At 52.8% G+C, this 19,830-nt stretch overlaps 1 protein-coding gene across 2 annotated transcripts in view; it reads right to left on the minus strand.

The window, feature by feature from the left end:
• Positions 1 to 19,830, minus strand: part of ALPL (alkaline phosphatase, biomineralization associated) — a 55,666-nt gene that overhangs the window by 16,805 nt on the left and 19,031 nt on the right. The window contains exons 1-2 of one of the 2 annotated variants that reach the window (XM_032301847.1): positions 12,982 to 13,283; positions 2,110 to 2,273 (exon numbers count right to left, since the gene is read on the minus strand). In XM_032301847.1, coding sequence (XP_032157738.1) covers positions 2,110 to 2,170 — 61 coding nt within the window. In that variant the 5' untranslated portion in view covers positions 2,171 to 2,273; positions 12,982 to 13,283. Of the gene's footprint in view, positions 1 to 2,109; positions 2,274 to 12,981; positions 13,284 to 19,830 lie in introns of those variants that run through there. The other variant, XM_032301846.1, reaches the window with a different exon arrangement.

A 19,830-nucleotide genomic window follows, 5' to 3' on the forward strand; every position in this document is an offset into this window, starting at 1 on the left:
TTGTTTCTAGAGAACATTACAGGACACGCACAAATGCTCAGAATATAATGCTAGGGGAAGAGTACTTATCAGTACATACTGTACAATTCCGTGTACATGAAGTCCCAAACAGGCTCAATTCATGTACGGTGGCAGGAGTAAGTCTAGGTCACCACCTTTGGCTTGGGGGCCAAGGGGCGGGCTTGGTTGGGGAGTGCATACGAAAGTCCTTTCTGTCCCATGACTGGAAATGTTCCCTCTTCATCTGGTGGTGGTTGTGTGGGCATAAAATATGTCAAAACCTATGAAGTGATACATTTTGAATTGGTGCACTTTACTGTAAGTTATACCTAATTTAAAAAAAGGGGGGGTGCCTGGGTGGCTCAGTTGGTTAAGCAACGGCCTTCAGCTCAGGTCATGATCCTGGAGTCTTGGGATCGAATCCCACATGGGGCTCCCTGCTCAGCGGAGAGTCTGCTTCTCCCTCTGACCTCTTTCCTCTCATGCGCTCTCTCTCTCTCAAAGAAATAAATAAAATCTGGGGCGCCTGGGTGGCTCAGCAGGTTAAAGGTTCTGCCTTGGGCTCAGGTTATGATCCTGGGGTCCTGGATTCAAGCCCTGCATTGGGCTCTCCGCTCAACAGGGAGCCTGCTTTGCCCTCTCTCTCCGCCTGCCTCTCTGCCTACTTGCGATCTCCGTCTGTCAAATAAATAAATAAAATCTTAAAAAGAAAATCTTTAATAAAATAAAAAATAAGAAATAAAAAAATAAAATAAAAAGAGGAGACCATGTAACGCCACTACACACTTATCAGAACAGCTAAAAGGAACAAATACAAAAGACGTTCGACTGCTGAATATCTGAAGATTTCTCACATTGTTGCTTGTCCATCTTTTCACTTTTCATCCCTCTGTCTACCTTTCACTCAGGCGGGCTGTGAGTGTTGAGAAAGCAGGGACGTGGTCCCACAGAGTGACTGTAGGTCCCCAAGGATCCACACTGAAAGGCTTCATGGGATCGCAAAAGGGAGCAACGGCCTGAGACTCTGGCAGCTCTGGTTCCACCCCTAGTCCTGACGGGCTGTGTCACCGGGGGGAAGCGCCAGTCAGTCCCTTCCCTGCACCCCCATCTCCCCACCTGTTGAAAATATTCTTCCCAAGAGCACTCACTCCCTGTCTAGCACTGACTATACTGCGTGATTCCCACAACGGCCCTAAGGAGGAGGAATTCCTGTCTCCATTGGACAGGAAAAGAATATCCACAGGATAGACTGATCCGAGGGGGGCTCCCCTCTCCCACGGGGGCCGGGGCTGGGTGCTGAGGGGTCAGATTGGATACAGATCTAGGTTGATAATGCGCATGTGTTACTACAGAAGGGATACGGAAAAGCGAGTCTTGAGAAATGTGAGCGCCACTCCGAAAGGAAGCCCAGTCTCCGCAGAGGTCTGAATTTACAGCGTGAGAACCGGAAACTGAAGAGTTAACATAAACAACCTGTCTAGAATGTGTTGGAGAATCAGGAAAACTTCCATGTGAGTCTCTAATAAGCAACAAAAAAAAAACGAGGGGCGCCTGGGTGGCTCAGTGGGTTAAGCCTCTGCCTTCGGCTCAGGTCATGAGCTCAGGGCTCTCTGCTCAGCGGGGAGCCTGCATCCCCCCCCTCCCCCGCAACCCTCTCTGCCTGCCTCTCTACCTACCTCTCTACCTACTTGTGATCTCTCCTTCTCTATCAAAGAAATATAATCTTTAAAAAAAAAAAAAAAAAGAAAAAGAAACAAACAAACAAAAACGAAACAAAACTTTTGTCGATTTCACCAGCAAAATTTAGACCACCAGGGAATGTTATCGCCATGGAGGAGTGTTAAGTAGACAAAAGCAACAGGAGACTTAACAATCCAAGACTTGGCATAGTCTATACCCCCATTAAGGAACAGGATCATCTAAAGAGAAAGAGAGTGCCCTAACAGTAGCACGTGCAACAGCAGAGCTGGGATCTCCTGCTCTGGAAACACGTTGTTTCAAGCTGTTAAAGCCTTTGAATAGTTCTATGACCCTGAACAGAGACATCACCCTCCTCCTATTCCACCCGCACTGGGGTTCCCCACCCTTCTGCCCGGTCCTCCAGCTTACCTGGCACCAAGGAGTTGGTAAGGCAGGCGCCAATGGCCAGCACTAAGAAGGGAGAAATCATGGTGCCCTCTCCAAGACCGGCTTTCTCTCCAGCCTAGGGTATGATCAACGTGCGTGCGAGGGGATGGGCCGGCGGTGGTCAGATGTTAACTGATGTGCCGATCCTAGAAATTAAAGGGGAAAAAAACCACGTGAGCTCCAGCTCTGGAATTCATTCGTCCATTCACTGACACATCCGCTAACTTATTCCTTATTTGTTGAGCACGGATCACCGGCCTCGCATGGGGCTTGGCGTGGGGCTGCGACCCAGGCAGTCCCTCCCTCCAGAAGCTTAATCACGCAGTCATGTAAGTATAATGAACTCCATGCTGCAAAGCGGTTCCTTCCCCATTTCCCAGGTGAACCCCCACCTCCACTCCATCTGGAACCCGGAACCCAGAGTTTGGTCTTCCTGTGTAATGCTCCCCAAACCACAGCAAGCACCAGAATCTCTTAGAGGAATAGGCCCAGGGTCCACCTGCCCTTGCCCAAACTCCTGAGTTCATTTCCAATGAGCTCCCAGGTCAGGCTGCTCCTGCTTCCAATTCTGACTAGTCTATAGCCTTTTAATGACCCGTGTCCCAAGCCCATCAGAGACAAAACAGAGTCCACCCTTTCTTACAGGGACAACCGCACTTGCCACATTCTCTTCTAGAACTTGGCATTTATAGTGAGATATAAAAGCTATAGGGAGTGAGTGATACACAGGAAGTCTGGCTGTTAAGACTGCCCGTTTCTGGGTGGTGACATTTCAGTGACTTGACTGCCTTTTCACTGTCTTTTCTGCATCTCCCAAATTTTCTTCTGTGTTGAGATGTTACCTTTATAATTAAAAAAAACCTGTTACACACACACACACCACACACACACATACACTGGAAGGAAATACACCAAAACATTAGCTGTGGTCTTTTCTGGGCAGAAAGACCAGGAATGATTTCCTCTTCTTTTTATTATATATATTTTTAAGTTTTCCACATTGCTTAAAATCGAGCACGTATTCAATGGCATCAGAAAGTTTCTAAATTATGGTCATGCATCAGAATCACAACTGGTAACCCCAGTTGCAGTTGAGAAACGTACTAACCCTATTGTGTGTAAATGTTGCTGGAAGAGGAGAGATTTCAACTGCAACAGTTGCACAGGAAAATGTTATTTCCACCAACCGAGATAAAAATGATTACTCCATTTGGTGTATGTACCAGTGGTGTTGATGTACCGCTCTTTGCCGTTGAGTGTGGTGTCAGATAAGAAACCACGCTGCCACTAGCAAAGGCGATCTTGATTCAACCTTAAAAATGTGTGCGCTGGGGATGCCTGGGTGGCTCAGCTGGTTAAGAGTCTGACCCTTGGTTTCCCTCAGGTCAGGATCTCAGGGTCAGGAGATTGAGCTCTCTCCTTCTCCCTCTGCCCCTCCCCCCTGCCCACCTGCACACATGCGCACTCTCTCTCTCCCCCTCAAATAAATAAATCTAAGGGGGAAAATTACACACTGCATGTCGGTGCCCAGAGGGGAGGGCTCACCGGCACCTCCCACCCGCAAACACCCAACGTTCACCAAAAGCACCAAACTGCACCCATATGCTTTTCCAGCCCCTTCTACATCCACCTGGCTCTTTGGTGGGGGGCAGTGGGGCGGGCAGGAACTAAAAGGAAACACTACATCTGACATCTACCAGCACTTTACTGAGAGGTATGACTTCTGATTTCTTTTTACTCCACCTTTAAAAAAAAAAAAACTTTTTAAGATTTTATTTATTTGAGAGAGAGATTGAGAGAGAGAGCAGGAGTAGTGGGGAGGGGCAGAGGGAGAAGGAGAAGCGACTTCCCACTGAGCAGGAAGCCTGATGTTGGGCTCGATCCCATGACCCTGTGATCATGATCTGAGCCGAAGGCAGACACAACTGACTGAGCCACTCCGGCGCCCCTTTTTCAAATGTTTCTAGAGTAAACCCTAACGTCAGAAAGAATGCTATTAAATTGATAAGCAATATCAATACATCACAATATTATTCCAAGAGCTTAAAAACTGAAGTCACCTCTTCTAGGCCAGCCTTCCGGTTGGCCACTCATTCCAGGATGCTACCTCTGAACTTCATACAATCTCCATCACTGTGGGCATGTCCCTGTTTCGAAAGTAATCCTTTTCTGGTCATTTCCCTCACCACACTGGGATTCTCTACAAGCTGGGACTTTGCCTTGTTTGTCCTACTCCAGTGCTTGGCAGTATTGGTAAATATTGACATCAGTTGAAAGCCAACGCTCCAAGAAGGGAGGTCGGGGAAGGGAAGAATCACCCCCAAATCCTTCCTTTGTGTGTGGGGATATGCACTCGTTGTCAAGTGCATGGGGCAGAACTAGAGTATCCATTCACTGCTGAGGGCTGCAGATTGGTACAATCCCTTTGGAAAACTAGGAGCATCTACCAAAGCTGAAATGTACATCTGCCTTCTGACCCATCTATCTCCAACAGAAACGCACACGTGTGTTCACCAAAAGACAAGCAGGAGAACACTGGCATCAGCACCGTCGGTCATGGCCTCAGAACGGCTCCACCTCCAGCAGGATGGAAATACGCTGTGTGGGTTCCCAGAAGGAAATCTACGCAACAGCGAGGACGAATGATTGACAACTCCGCCCAAAAACATGAATGGATCTTGCCAAGGTAAGGATGATCGGAGGAAGTCGATCCAAGAGTACGGAGAGAGTAATTCCCAAGATACAAAGTACAAGGACAAAGCGAGGGCTTAGAAGATCAAGATCAAGGTTGCACTTGGGGGTGTGGTGACTGGAGTGGGCACAGGGGACTTGGGACTGATCTGCGGACTAGTTCCATGGGTGGATTCCATCTGAAATGTATATATAATATATAATGATGTAGAATATGAATGCTTTTCTGCATGAAGGCATGTATGTTCTATTTCAAGCTCTCTAAGAGCTTAGGTAAACAATCTGCAAACACAGACAGAAGGCAAATGACCGTGCATTGCCTGTTGCTATTTATGAAGTCTTCCACCATGACGTCTCACCAGGAAGCCCTACAGTGGACAGAGGGGGGCTACATTCTCCTCTGTAGGTGAGAAAACCAAGGCTCATGATAGTTCACCATGTACCGAGAAACAGGACTTAATCCTCTACCTGTGGGGCCCAATACAAACAAGGAAAGAAGGAAGAAGAAAAGTCAAGGGTGGCCCCAGGAGCTCTGAAGGCCACGTGATTATTCTTGTTTGATTCTCTTCTCTGTCCGCTTGATGCTCTGGGAGAGTAAACACCATTTTCCCCATCATTGGATCCCCAACCCTGTGCACACAGGGGCAACTCTGTAAATGTTAACTTAATGAAAAGCTTCAAGATTCAGGCTGGAATGCCCTGAATTTTGGCCCCAGGGATGTGGCCTTGAGACCCAGCTGTCCTAGAGACAGACAGGTGGCTTCTCCTTCTGCTTCCTCCCACTGCCACTGCCTGAAAAGAAGAGGGGGCTGAAATCTAGGAAACCCTTTGGAAACAAGAGTCTCCTCTGCTGGCTCCTCTCTTGGCCCCACCCCCCCATCCCCCAGAGGCTCCAAGCCTACTCTCTCGCAGCCCTGGTGATGGGCTCGGTGGGGCCCAGTCTGGGGCTGCAGGGGCCCCGGCTGCCCACCACCCTCTGCCAACGCTCTGCTAACTCAGAACGGAGCCTCCGAGTGTGTGCCAGCCCCACAGTCCCCCACCTCCCAGCTAGACCGTCTCTGCCCGGCTCCCAGCTACGTGTTCTGATTCCTCATGGCAAGCACGCAGAAGCCCTAACTGGGCTCTGGCCCCCCCTGGAGAAGGAGCAGCTACTTGGCAGGTCAGGAGAGAGAGCAGGGGGGCTGAGCCTTGGCCCTGAGGACTGACTCAGCATCCTGGGGTGGAGGGCATGAGCGCCCCTTGGAGCCAGGCAAAATGCCAGTCCTGGAAGGCTGGATCTCAAAAGGTCCAGGGCAACTGACAGCTACAAATCACGAGCATTTCTCGGGCACTCACGTGATACCAAACATTGTGCTAAGTATTGATATCTGTGGTCTTGCTTAATCTCGCACAGCAAGCGTCATTAGCCTCTTTTACACTTTAGGAAATTGAGCAAAGGATCTAGCGAGTCCGTGGCCAGGGCGATTCCATCCCAAGCTGAAACTCAGCCTCTCTGGGCCTTGGTTTCCCCACCACAGAGGGGGAGAGAGACCAGTGCCCAACCCCTTCTCTATCCCACAGGAGCGAACTGTAGCCAAATGAGTTTAGGGCAGGAGAGCTGGCAGGGGAGGGAGTATGGCCCAGGTGAGTTCTCCTACCTGAGTGGCCTGGCCAGGCGGCAGGTGAAGAAGCAGAGGAGGCTCAAGGCCAGGGTCAGGAAGAGGAGGCTGAGGACGGCTGTGAGGACCATGCTCAGGGTGGGGGACGCAAGAGCCATCTTGGGGCAAAGAGGGCCCCACAGAGCACCTTGTAAGCACCCAGGCAGGCTAGCCTTGGATGCTCTCTGCAATGCCCTGGGTCAGTGGCTGTGACCTGGCTTTGTTCCTTGGGGTTAATCTTTTGGGGATTAACCCAGGAAGGATGAACTGGGAGGGGTGGGGGTGGGGGAACCGCCCATGAAGCTCCCCTCCCCCTCAAGCCAGGCCTTCCCTACCCTGATGCCTATTCATTCAACTTTGTTCATTCTTTCTTCAGTCCCCAGCATTTAGTGAGCGCCAGCTGTGTACCTGACTCTGTTCTAGGTACTAAGGATTTGTTGGCGGAACAGGATAGACTCGGTCTCTATTCTCTTGGAGATCCCTGACCAGCCAGGGTAAAAAGAGCACCTACTAAGCAGCTGCCATTATGCTGGTTCCCCACCCACCCCCGCCCCGTGGGATAAAAGCACAGAAGGAAGGGAATCCCCAGCTGGCAAAAGCCATGATCCGTGACTCCTCTGAAAAAGCTACAGTGGCTGTTCCACCCCATTTACAAGCCTGGGAACGAGATTGCACTGAATCTGCCGAAAGGGGGAAGATGTCCAGAATAAGAGGAACTGTTCTTATGGAGCACCCACTGCGTGCCTGGCCCCATGATGGGCGTCAGCACCCCTGTTTACAGATGAAGCAAACAGGAGCTCAGAACAGCCTGTCACCCCAACCCCTGCACTGCCCCAGAACTGGGAGAGCACCAGACCTGCAGGACAGCGGCCTTCAGTAAAATCACCAGCTATCCCTGCAGAGCCCGCACACACAGGCTGGAGGCAGCTGAGCTACCACGGCCTGCCTGGAGGTCCCTTTCTGTTCCGGAAAGGAACCCGGTATCCATCTCTCTTGGGTTCCAACAACATCTCATCAAGCCAGGATGGGCTTAACAGTTCCCATCTTACAGATTGGAAAACCGAGGCTCAGAGAAGTGAAGCCACTAGACATAACCAGAGCCCAGACATCATCTGCAGTGTGCCTTTGAGACCAGGCCTTGTCCAGCTGTAACTCCGGCCACCTGGGACCCCTCACACTCCATGGTACAAAACACTCAAGGTCAGGGGAAGAGGCGTTTACCCTCTCACACCAAGTGGTCCCTTCTTTCTGGTCCCACAAGGGCCACTAGGCTCGTCATGAAGATAGGAAATCCAGGCGTGTGACTCCATGAAAGCCTTTTCTTTCTCAATAGGCCCTTAACTCAGACTGCATCAGACCAGCACAGCACGCTAGGGACATGAGCAGCGTTGGTTTACGGCCCCCATGACAGACAGGGAAACTGAGGCTCATCAGTAAAGTCATCTGGCCCAGCTATCACAAGGCCAGCACTGTTTGGGTCAGGCCCCAGAGCACCACCCCCCCAACCCCAAGCTCTGAGACATTGGGTCAGTCCCTGTGGCCCTGAGCCTACACCATCACCCACTCCGGAGAGCACCTGTGGTGTGCCAGACACTGAGTGGGACACACCTGACCTCAGGCTTGTTAGCGAGAGAGCTGGCTCAATTGTCCCCCTTCCCAGGCGAGGGAAGGAAGGCCTGGGCAGTAGTGGGAGGCGGGGCGGATACAGTGGTGGAAATGATTCAGGCTCACATAGATGGAAAGTGCTGACCATGCCCTGCACAGGACCCCTCAAGGAAGCTACCAGAAGGTCACCCCTGCTCCAGGTTCCCTCCCCCACAGCTCACCCAGAGACCCTCCCTGCCAGCTCCCCGGGGCTGGGACAGCTCTAAGTCTCCCCCACCATCCAGCCTCCTAAATCAATAGGAGACCCGAAGAGGGTCACCTCTTGCTCCCTGGCCTTGCTAGGCCAGGCCAGAAGACAGTGATTTGTCCTTAGGGAGCCTCCCGGCTGGAGGTCACAGCCCTGGGAAATCTAGGCTGAGGAGGTCCTTTGAGCAGACTTCCCCAAACCAGGCCACAAGAATCACTTGGGGGTGAATGGGGGGGGGGGTTAGAAAGTTCTACTCCCAAGTGGTTTCCTGGGGAGGGAGACAGACTGGGAAAAGTATGAGAGTGATGGAGGTGTTCTTTACGGTGACCGGGAGGTATTAAAAGTGTGTGTTTGTGTATCTGTACAACTCCAGCTGGGGCCTAACAGCCCTCACTCTGCCTGTATTGCCAGGTGCTGAGGACCTGATGAGCTTTGAGTGAAGGGAGCACAGAGAAAGAAAAGGGTGTGGCTGATTCAAATTTAAAAGGAGATTAAAGGGCACCTGGGTGGCTCAGTGGGTTAAGCCGCTGCCTTCGGCTCGGGTCATGATCTCAGGGTCCTGGGATCGAGTCCCGCATCGGGCTCTCTGCTCAGCAGGGAGCCTGCTTCCCTCTCTCTCTCTCTGCCTGCCTCTCCGTCTACTTGTGATTTCTCTCTGTCAAATAAATAAATAAAATCTTTAAAAAAAAAAAAAAAAAAGGAGATTAAAGAGACACACCATCCCCCAAATTCCCATTCTCCCCCCAGGACCCACAGAGTCATTCTGTGAGTAGACTGTCCCACTGCCCAGATGGGAAGACTGAGGCCCAGAGAGAAAAGACTTACCCCGGTTGCCCAGCTCCTCCTTCCCCGCAGGGAACAATCAGAATCAGAACAGGCGGAAGCCAGCGCCCTCTGGGCTGTCAAGGGGGGGGGCCTTCCTGGCTCTTTGAAGGAGCTGTGGCCACAGGAACTGCTGTGTGTTCCCTGAGCTGCCAGGGGGCTGGGGACCGGGGTGGGGGCTGGGGGCCTGCTAGAGCACCAAACTGGGCTGTAGCAGCTCCCCGGGGAGGAACATTTCAGCTGCAGGGTCAGAGAGAGGGGACATGGAATCCCTCTCTCAGCCAAGCCTGGTGTCCCTGGCAAGCCTTGCTGGCCCGGACTTTATTCATTCAGTGACATGGCTTATTTATGGCTTCCATGAAGCAGCCTCTGGGTGCAGGGCTCAGGAAGGAATGTGTGGTTGTCAGAGTGGGCTGCAGGTCAGACCCAAGGAGGGACTTCCCCAGAGGGCAGTTGGCCAGATGCTGGGGACAGGCAAGGCTCAGCCCTCCAGCAGCGGACAGCACTCCACATGAGCAGAAAACAGATGTGCGAGTGCCCGGGGAAGCACGGGGTCATCCGGCTGCCAAGCCATTGCGTCTTTAAGGCTCAGCTGAGACTCCAGCTGTCCCCGGAGCACTTCCAGTCTCATCATCTCTGTACACAGTGTTCCCTGGTCTAGAATGTTCCCTGCTATCAGCTTGATAGCTCTGCAGAGTTGCCCCACACCCCTGCCTCAGCCCAGGCAGTGGGTATGTCTCCTCCCCAAGCTCCCAGAACCTGGGGCGCTCAAGACCTTGGTCATGGTTACCCCATCAGAGCCTCAGAGAGCCACTGGTTGTGGCCCCTTCACCACAGCATGAGCTCTGCTGACGGTGGCAGCCCCGTGGCTGGCAGAGCCAGGTGCACAGATGGGTGGCCAGGGGGTGTCGGCAGGTGGGTGAGAGGTTGGTGGGGTCCGGGGGGGGGAGTGGCCGAAGACACAGCCCAGCAGCAGAAGAGCGAGCCCCGCCGCCAGGCCACGGGGCTCAGACCCTGCCTCCGCCCCTCCAGCTGGGCAGCTAAAGGCCACCAGCCCCAGCCCTCTGTGCCTCGGGCTTCTCATCCGCAAAGTGGGAGACCAGGACAAACCACAGGGTTGTTGTGAGGGCTGCAGGAGTTAACAGATGGACCGGCTTAAAACAGACCACAGGGCAGGGTAAGGGTTCGGCTGACTGCCGGCCGGAGTGGCGGAGGACAGATGGACACACAAAGGACAGGCAAGGAGAGGGGCACGTGAGAATTGGGAGCAGAAAATGGACTGGCCGTTCTCTGCTCACTCGGCCAGGCAGCCGGTCACCCTCAGGGCTTTCCCACAGTCCTGCTTGTCTGGAAGGCGCCACCAGAGTTCCGGCTGCAGGGTGCTAATGTGGCGGGAGGAGGGGTATTTAGTGAAGGGAAAGGGAGTGAGGTTCCAGTTCTTCGAGTCAAAGGGTCTCCACGTCTCCACGCGGGAGGAAACAACCCACCACGCAGCCTGACATGCTCTTTTCCTCTTGAAGGGGAGAGAGAGAACATCGGCCAGGAAGGTTCCATGGATGGATGGGGAGGAAGGCTGGGCTGGAAAGACGGGGGTGGGGGGTGGGGGGCGGGGTAGAAAGATGGGGGGTGCAGATAACAGGGTCGGGCGGTGCCCCTGGCAGGCGGGCAGAGGGGGCAGCCCAGACCAGTCACAAAGGGCTCTGCTCGCGCAGCTCAGCCTAGTCGAGAGCACGTCCTGCGTGTCCCTGCACACGGACATGCCAGTCCATCTTACAGGTAGGGACACTGAAGCTCAGGCGTCTGCTCCTTGCCCGAGGCCACACTGCGGAGCTGGAATCAGAGGCCCCCAAAGGAGCGGATTCTGGAGCCAAAGCTTTCCTGGGGCATCTGGATGGTTTGGATGCCACCGACTGGCTCTGTGGGCAGAGGACTGAAGCCAGTCAAGGGCCAAGTGGTGGGAGGACAGCTGCCACGGGGATGGGGGGGGGGGATGGCAGGACCCGGAAACCCGAGCCTGGGGCCTGAGATGGCTGAGGGCCTGGGAGGTGGTCAAGGATGGCTGCTCTACGGGCACACAGGCTTCCACCATCCCACGGAGAGGACATGGGGAGGGACAGGCGGGGGAGGCAGGTGCTGCGTCTCTCCAAGCTGTCCGCCATCCCCGTACTTGGGGGACACCCAGCACCCCTGTGGCAGGAGCCCCTCCGCTACCGGGACACCAGACTGTCCCATCCTCGCTCTCCCAATCAACAACACAAAAAGGAAGGGCCCAGGGAGGGTACACGCCTCCCCAGGGTCACACAGCACACCAACAGCAGGGACAGGGGTCCATGGAAGCTGGCTCCAATGCGGGGGCTGCGACTAGAAGCACAAGGCAGTCCGTGAGCCTAGCGTGGGCGCCCGGGTCTTGGCATTCCAAACATTAATGATCTGTGTCACCTAAAGAGAACCATTCAAACCGAGACCATTCTAAAAAAGCCCTCAAACCTACTCACAGCCCTTACTCTGCACCGACCATTGTTCAAAGCACTGTACCTCCATCCACTCATTTACTCCCTACCCGCCACCTGCCACGCGGGCACTATTCTTACCCCCAGTCTGCAGGTGACAGAGCAGAAGCACAGAGAGGTTGAAGTCCCTTGCCCAAGGTCACACAGCCCAGCCAGATTTCAACATTCCTTCTGGATGTTTGTCTCCCAGGGCCGAGTGTAAACCCCTAAGCCGCCAGCGAGCCTGGAAAGGAACCACGTCGGCCCCAGCTGCAGCGTGGGTCATTTTGTGTCTATGGATGAATGGGACACGTGCAGCTACTAGTGGGCTCGGGCTCCCTACACACCCATTCCATGTCACCCCAGCCCCCAGAGGGAAGGGGGTAGGCTTCCTCCTTGTCCCCACGCCCTGTCCCCACTTACAGAACAGAGGTGAGGCGAGGTCAGAGGGTGTGAGTGAGCCTGGATGCACGCCTCCAGCCTGACCCACCCCTATTCCGAGGGGTTCCTGGAGCAGGTCCCTGGACCACCCCGGCTCTCCCCACTCCCCACCCTCCCCCTCAAACCCCCGCACCCGTCAGCCTTCCCCTGGGAGAGGAAGCCACCATCCCACAATCCCCATGTGGGCCCTGAGAGAAGCCAGACACTGGGGATGGGGGAAATAGGCAGTTAACTTGTAACCTGCTGGACAGCGGCCAACACGAGCAGCATCCCCGGGTGGCATGTGCAGGGGGCTCGCAAACACCGTGCTGGCGTCAGAGCCGGGAGGACACGGATGTTCCCAGAGATAGTGCGCTGCAGCTGGCCCGGGATAAGCGCGTTCCGCACATTCCCAGAGAACCTTCCAGCAAGAGGAGGAGACTCCTGCCCCCCGTGCACTTGCCGGTGACCCCAGGAGGTGGCAGGGCAGGGAGACTGCCTCGCCCCACAGGAAACCTAAGCCCACGGAAGCAAGGGTCCCACCCAAGGGTGCACAGCTCAGCCGAGTCCCCGTGGCTTACAGGTTTCGCGACCTTGGGCAAGTCACTTCACCTTTCTGGGCCTCAGTATCCTCCCTTGTCGCAGGCAGACCATCACCGTGTGTGCCTATGTCACTGTCTTGATTGGAAGCACGAGAATACGATCAACTGGGAGGTAAATGCCCAGGGCTCGGCACATTAAAACACTCAATGTTAGCTGGTAGTAACGGGCGCAACGAGCATGCCAGGCCCCGTTCGAGGCGCGTCACATGCACGGACTCGCCTAACCCGCACAGCAACCCTCCCGTATGTGCCACCATTGCTCCCACGGTACAGAGAAGTTCAGTAACTTGGCCAAGGTCACAAGGAGATGGAAAGGGAAAGACTCTTAATGGAGCACCTACTATGTGCTGGAGCTTTTGATTCTGCCTTCCCAGGATCCTGTGAGGTGGGAATTATCAGCTCTGGGTCAGGAGACAGCACTGAGACTCAGGAAGTAGGAGGGAGGAGCAGGGTCACACAGCCATCGCGTGGGAGAGCTGGGATCTAGGCCAGGGCCCGCTGGCTCCACCGCCAGTGTACTTGCTTCTACCCCCATCCCAGCCATCTGCCAGGACTACTTCCACCACTGGTGGCAAGACCTGAGGCCTCAGCCACCCCCGGTACAAGGAGCCCTGTAACAGCGTGCCGGGTGATCTCGTTCTGCCTTTCTCTGTGTGCCTGCTGGTGTCCTCATAGGAGTTCTGCGGGATATCCCTGGTATGTGTGCCCAGCCCCTGCCCCACCACTGGCCCTGAAATCAGGCTGCTCCCTCCGCCCCCCGGCCAACTCCCCTTGGGCTGCCTCCATAACGGGAGTGGCTTTGCTTGGTCACAATTGCTTCCTCCCTCCCAGGTCAGCCTTTCCCCGTTTGTAACTCCCTGGAGAGGCTGAGATGTGCAGGGGCAGCCCAGGGGTACAAGTCAGGGTCCTGGCCAAATATTCAAGAGCTGTTTCTTCATCTGTGAAGCAGGGATAATAAACGCCACTCTGCCTCCAATATCAGCTTCCGGGGAGGGAAGGAACTTTCCAAACTATAAAGTGGTGTACAGATGTTCCTAAGGCTTTCCACAGCTCCCCTTCTGATGACCATAGTGGATCTCCGCTGTCATCTCTGGCCACCCGGAATCCAGTCCCCCTTCCTAACAATACGACAGTTTCCTTGGACAGCCACCCTCCCTGTTTCAGCCCTGGGGTTTGGGTGGGATTGATCCCCACCCCCAGCAGCTCCAGATGGGTCCTGCTGGGCTTACCTTGGAAGACTTTCTCCACCTGGATGGTGTGTTCAAAGGGTGAGGCAGAGGGGAAGAGCACTGTGTGGGGCCTAAAGATGGAACCACTCCTTAGAATCTGGAGTCTTGGGTAACATTGCTTGAGTCCCTGGATGCAGCCATGCCTGAAGCTTGCCTCTAAACATCCAGGTTCCATGAGCCAATTAATTCCCCTTATTGTTTGCCTTGGATTTCCTGTTTCTTGGAACACAGTCTGACCTCAGAACTCCAGTCCAGTCAGTTCTTCTGAGCCCCTTATAATGTAAGCAACCACATCATGTCATACCCAGCCAGCCGTTCCTACCAAAGGAAAAAGCTTGTAAACAAGGTAAAGATGGATCCATAAATTTCAAGTGCATGATTAAATAGGAGTCCAACTGAATACAAGTTACATTTTCTTTTTGGAATCTATAAACCCTTAGAATCATAGGAGGTCCTCGGACAGGACCCACGACCCTACTGCAGGCAGGACTGAGACCCTCCCCTTCCAACAGCTGATGTCAGTGGGGTTTAGTTCTTCCACCTGTGCCAAGTGTCTGTGGTATGCCTGGCCCTGTGCTCGGTGCTGCAGGTGCAAAGCTCTGCCTTGCAGGCCCTTCAGTCTAGCAAACACATTTGCACTGGGTTTTATAGAAAGCCCCAGGAGGTCAGAGTATGGGGGGTAATACTGCTACACCCATTTCACAGAGAAAGAAACGGAGAGGCAGAGAGGTGAAGTAACCTGCCCAAGATCCTTCTGCTGGGGGGAGCCAGCCCAGGCCATGCTGTGGGATCGGCCTGGCTCCAGAACCAGAGCTTTTTCTCCCAGGTGCAGGGTTGGCACTGGGGCTGTCATCTCTCCGAGGCAGTCTGTGCTGTTGAGAAGTCAGAGTGGTTTAAAGAGCTGAAGAAGAGGAGGAGGAGGAGCCAACTGGTGGGCTCAGTTGGTAGAGAGTGTGACTCTTGATCTCAGGGTCATGAGTCCAACCCCACATGGGACATAGAGATTACTTAAAAAATGAATAAATAAAAATAATAAAATAAATGCAATTTTAAAAATCTAATGAAGAAAGCCCAGCATCATGGGCTTCCTGTTTGCCTGAGGCTCTTGGCTCCATGCAAAGCCCCAGTGAGCAGGCCCATCTGGCTTTACTATCCTATGAGACTCTCCTCCTGCAGGCTGCGGCCAGAGAGGGAACCAGGCACAACCCGGAAATCTAGGCCTCAAAAGCTTTCACAGGCAGCCCTGGGCGCCCCAAATCAACTGTCCCAGCCTCTACCCTGCCTCGCCAAGATCCAGCTGATACTGACTGAGCACCGCTGGCATACCAGGGCCTTCCCTCCTTGTAATTCAACCAACATCTGGCTGATTGCTGTTTACTGAGCACCTACTATGGCTGGAGGGTATTCTACACAATGAACAGAACCACCCGAATCCCTGCTGCTGGGGTGACCAGACAACAAAGAAGGAGCAAAGTCAACAGGCTACCAGGTGGTTGGTGCTAGGCCTGACGGAGAAACAGGAGGCAGCGAGGCCAAGAGGAGATGGTGAGGACAAGCCCGAGACGGCAGGAGAACACAGTAGATCTCCTTGCCGCAGAGCACGTGATTCCCGATCTGCAGATAAGGAAAATTCAGGAAGCTTTAGGATTGAAGCTGGTGTCCGCCTCCGTCTATTCATCTCACCAGTGGCTGCAGGGCTCCCTGATGCCCTCTCCCCTAACCCTACCACATGGCACTAGCTGCCCTTTGGCAGATGACGCAAGCAAGGCTCCGCCAGGTGAAGGCACAAGCCCGGGCCTGCAGGAGCACAGAGAGGCCGGGGTCAGCCCCGGTGCCAGCCTCTGCAGCCGCCTCTGGGCAAGGCCCACATCTACTCCCAAAGGCCTCGCCTTCCGTCTCCAGCTCTGGGCTTGTTGAAACTCAAGCCTCTTCTTCGCTGATTCCCTGTCCTCCGAGAGTCCCTCTCCCTTTCCCAAAGCCCCTGTGGCTCTCTATCCCAGGTCACATGAGCCTGTAATTAACTTCTGCCCATCACTAAACCCGCATCAGTGTTAAGCCTCCTAAAGACATCTTGTGTAAGGCCAAGGGTAGGCAGACAGCTGGAATACGCATGGAAGGGGTGGGGAACTTCCCACTGAGCTTCCCCATCTGGATCTGCCCGGGAATCCCCAAAACGCCCGTGTAATCTCCCTGAACGCTGGAGCATAGTGGAAAGACCTTGGCCATGGAGGAAGCAGACATGGATTGAGTCTGTCCAACTTTGAAAGTGACTCTGCGTCTGGGGCTGCAGATTTCTTATCCATCAAACAAGGTTAGTCAAGCCCACCTGGCAAGGTTGTTGTAAAGATAAGATGCCCAGGAGAGTATCTGTTAAGAGATAAAACTCAATAGAAAGTGTTATTTAGAAAACATTTAGGAAGGCCTGGCGGACAAACATCAAGAATTTGTTGAACTGAATAGAGAAGTTTGCGTCATGGTGAACCACCACCAGCGGCCAAACAATAGCTGCATTCATTATGCTCCTAGTAGGCATCCTCAGTACCAACCCGATTTTACAGAAGGCGGGGGTGGGGGGAGCACAGAGAGGTTAAGTAACTTGCCTATGATCACACAGCAGGCAGTAGTCAAGCTGGGACTAGGAACCCAGAATGTCCACCTCGGAAGTACAGACTTTGAACCATTATGCCCGGTTAGTAAACCGAGGCACTGAAATAAAGGGACTGAGTGCTGAGCCAGGAAGGGATCATGCGCAGCCCCACTCCAAAACCTTTGCACTTAACCATCCCATAGGCTTGTCAGAGCCAAAAGAACTCTAGTCTACCCTGACACACTCATATTTTTCCCCCAGCAGGTTCCTGAAGTCCAAAGAGGTAGTGTGACCCTCCCAAAGTCAGACAGCCCGTGAGCTGAAGAATCAGGACAAGCAGCCAGGTTTCCTAACTCCAGAGCCCAATGCCATCCCTGAGTATCACACAGACCATGAGGGGCCACCAGGGAAGCAGTCTCAAGGATGCACCAGAATTTTTCCAGCAGAGTAGAAGGCAGGCAGTCTCAGGAGAGCAAACAGCCCATGCAAAGTTCTAGGGTATGTCACTAAAGTCCCCCCCACCCCCGGAGAATAGTGAGCTATGAAGTGCATGTGAAGGTTGGGGCAGGGGCAGATGATGAGGCTGGTTTTTCATATTAAATACTTCCATTTTGTTCTTTTATTTTTTTTTTAATACTTTCTTATTCTATGTTGCCACCATCTTTCCTTATTTCTTTTGCAGGCTTCTAATGCTTATTTAAAGTTCTTGATACAGAGTTGCCTGGGTGGCTCATCAGTTAAGTGTCTGCCTTATGGCTCAGGTCATGATCCCAGGGTGCTGGGATCGAACCTCACTTCCAGCTCTGCGTTCAGCAAATCCCTATGCCCCTCCCCACTGCCAGCTCCTGCTCAAAGCACACACTCGCTTGCTTTCAAATAATAAAATCTTAAAATATGTGAATATAGGGGCACCTGGGCACCTGGCTCAGTGGGTTGGGGCCTCTGCCTTCAGCTTAGGTTGTGATCCCAGGACCCTGGGATCAAGCCCCACATCAGGCTCTCTGCTCAGCGGGGAGCCTATTTCCCTTCCTCTCTCTCGGCCTGCCTCTCTGCCTACCTGTGATCTCTGTCTGTCAAAATACGTAAATAAAATAAAATTCTTGGTCCATCTGTTCTAATATCACGGACTCAGTGGTACCCCCTAATCAATGCGCCGTTTTTCTGCAGCAGCCACTGGGCTCCAGCTGGTGGCTCAGTGGCTGCAGGAGCAGGGAAGCCATGCAGCGTTAAAGCTAACGGTAAGGGAAGATTATCCACCTCCTGAACCCTCTTTCTCAAATTAACACCTGAGTACCGAAACAGCAAAGCAGCAACATGTCACTAAGCCTAGGGACTTACAGAGAAAATGCAATGTCCAGGGGACACCGAAGGGAGTTTTAAACTTGTGTGTAGGGGGTTGGTGCAACAGCCAGGAGAAGGAGTGGGACATAGTCTTTAGGCTGATGGAGATATTAGAATAGAAAAGAAAATCAGGTTTGAGTTCTGCTTTTACCCCTTTGCATCAAAAGCCTTCCCCAGCAGGCCCACTGCCCTGGACCGACCACAGCCAGCACGCTCACTTGGACATGAGTGTCTGCACGCCTGAGTGTCTGCTGGTATAAAACCAGGGCCAAAGGGGACCTGGCTGGCATAGTCCATACAGCATTCGACTCTTGATCTCGGGGTTGTGAATTCAAGCCCCAAGCTGGGTGCAGAAATAACTTAAAAATAAAACCTTTTTTTTTTTTTTTAAAGATTCTATTTATTTATTTGCAAGACAGAGAGAGAGAACGCACACAAGCAGGGGGAGCAGCAAGAAGACGGAGAAACAGGCTCTTTGCTGAGCCCGATGTAGGACTCGATCCCAGGACTCTGAGATCCCATGACCTCAGCCGAAGGCAGAGGCGTAACCAGCTTAGCCACTCAGGCGTCCCAAAAATAAAACCTATATAACAAAAAAAAATGACAAACAACAACCTTGGAGTGCAATCAGGGCAGTGAAGCAGGCCACGTGGGGTTATAGGAATCAAGAGGAAACGGATGGGCCTCCAGCCACTTCAACCACCCCTCCCCTTCCAGACCTCAGGGCTGGTGGATTCTGACCTAACCAGACAGCCCCATTCCCTGCCTGCTGCTTCTGGGGTGCTGGAAGTGAGGCCCAGTCCTGGGGTATTGGTTACCTGGGGAGGGGGAGTGGCAAAGCCAAACTGAGGCTCTCCACGCCAGGACTGCCATCTCCTTGGGTTCACTGATGCTGACAGAGACCAGAGTCAGGCTTAGATCCTTAGCTCAGTCCTCAGCACCAGACATAATCTCTGAACCTGACCTCCCCGCCCCCCCATAAACACACCTGACTCCCAAGAAATGAGATCACGGGTGAAAGACCGGAGAATCCAAGGAACACAATGACTTCAAAACACACTGATTAGAGATACACCGGAATCAGCTGTATTCAACAGATGGACCGAGAATTTCAACTAAGCATTAGAAACACACAAAAAAAGTAAGGAAAGATATTAGCAATAGAAAACAGAACAATCAAGTGTTAGAGCACCCAAGTGGAAATACTCAGTATGAAAAACGGTTGAAATAACAAAGGTAAGAGGCAAAGTGGAAATAGGGAACAGATACCAGATCGGGGAACACTTCCAGGAAAGAGCCAGGAAGGATTAAGAAACAGAAAATATATTTTTTTAATTTTTTAATTTTTTTTTAACCATTTTTTTTAAAGATTTTATTATTTATTTGACAGAGGGAGATCACAAGTAGGCAGAGAAGCAGGCAGAGAGAGAGAGAGAGGAGGAAGCAGGCTCCCCGCTGAGCAGAGAGCCCGACGCGGAACTCGATCCCAGGACCCCGAGATCATGACCTGAGCTGTAGGCAGTGGCTCAACCCACTGAGCCACCCAGGCGCCCGAAACAGAAAAGATTTTTAAAGAGAGGGTAAAACAGGGGCACCTGGGTGGCTCAGTGGGTTAAAACCTCTGCCTTCAGCTCCAGTCATGATCTCAGGGTTCTAGGATGAGGCCCACATCGGGCTCTCTGCTCAGCAGGGAGCCTGCTACCCCCTCTCTCTGCCTGCCTCTCTGCCTACTGGTGATCTCTCTCTCTGTCAAATAAATAAATAAAATCTTAAAAAAAAAGATTTTATTTATTTGACAGAGAGAGAGAGAGAGAGAGAGAGGGTAAAACATCAATTAAAGTTAAAACATCAGCCCCAAACTTACTCCATTAATTTGAAATGGATCACAGACCTAGTGATAAAAGCTAGAACCACAAAGCTTCTAAAAGAAAACGTAAGAGAGTATCTTTGTGACTTTGGGGAAGACAGGAAGTCTTAACCCCCCACCCAAAAAAAACCAATAAACTGGACTTATCAATAGTAAAATTTCTGCC

The sequence above is a fragment of the Mustela erminea genome, chromosome 10, assembly GCF_009829155.1.
Source record: "Mustela erminea isolate mMusErm1 chromosome 10, mMusErm1.Pri, whole genome shotgun sequence".
Taxonomy (NCBI): domain Eukaryota; kingdom Metazoa; phylum Chordata; class Mammalia; order Carnivora; family Mustelidae; genus Mustela; species Mustela erminea.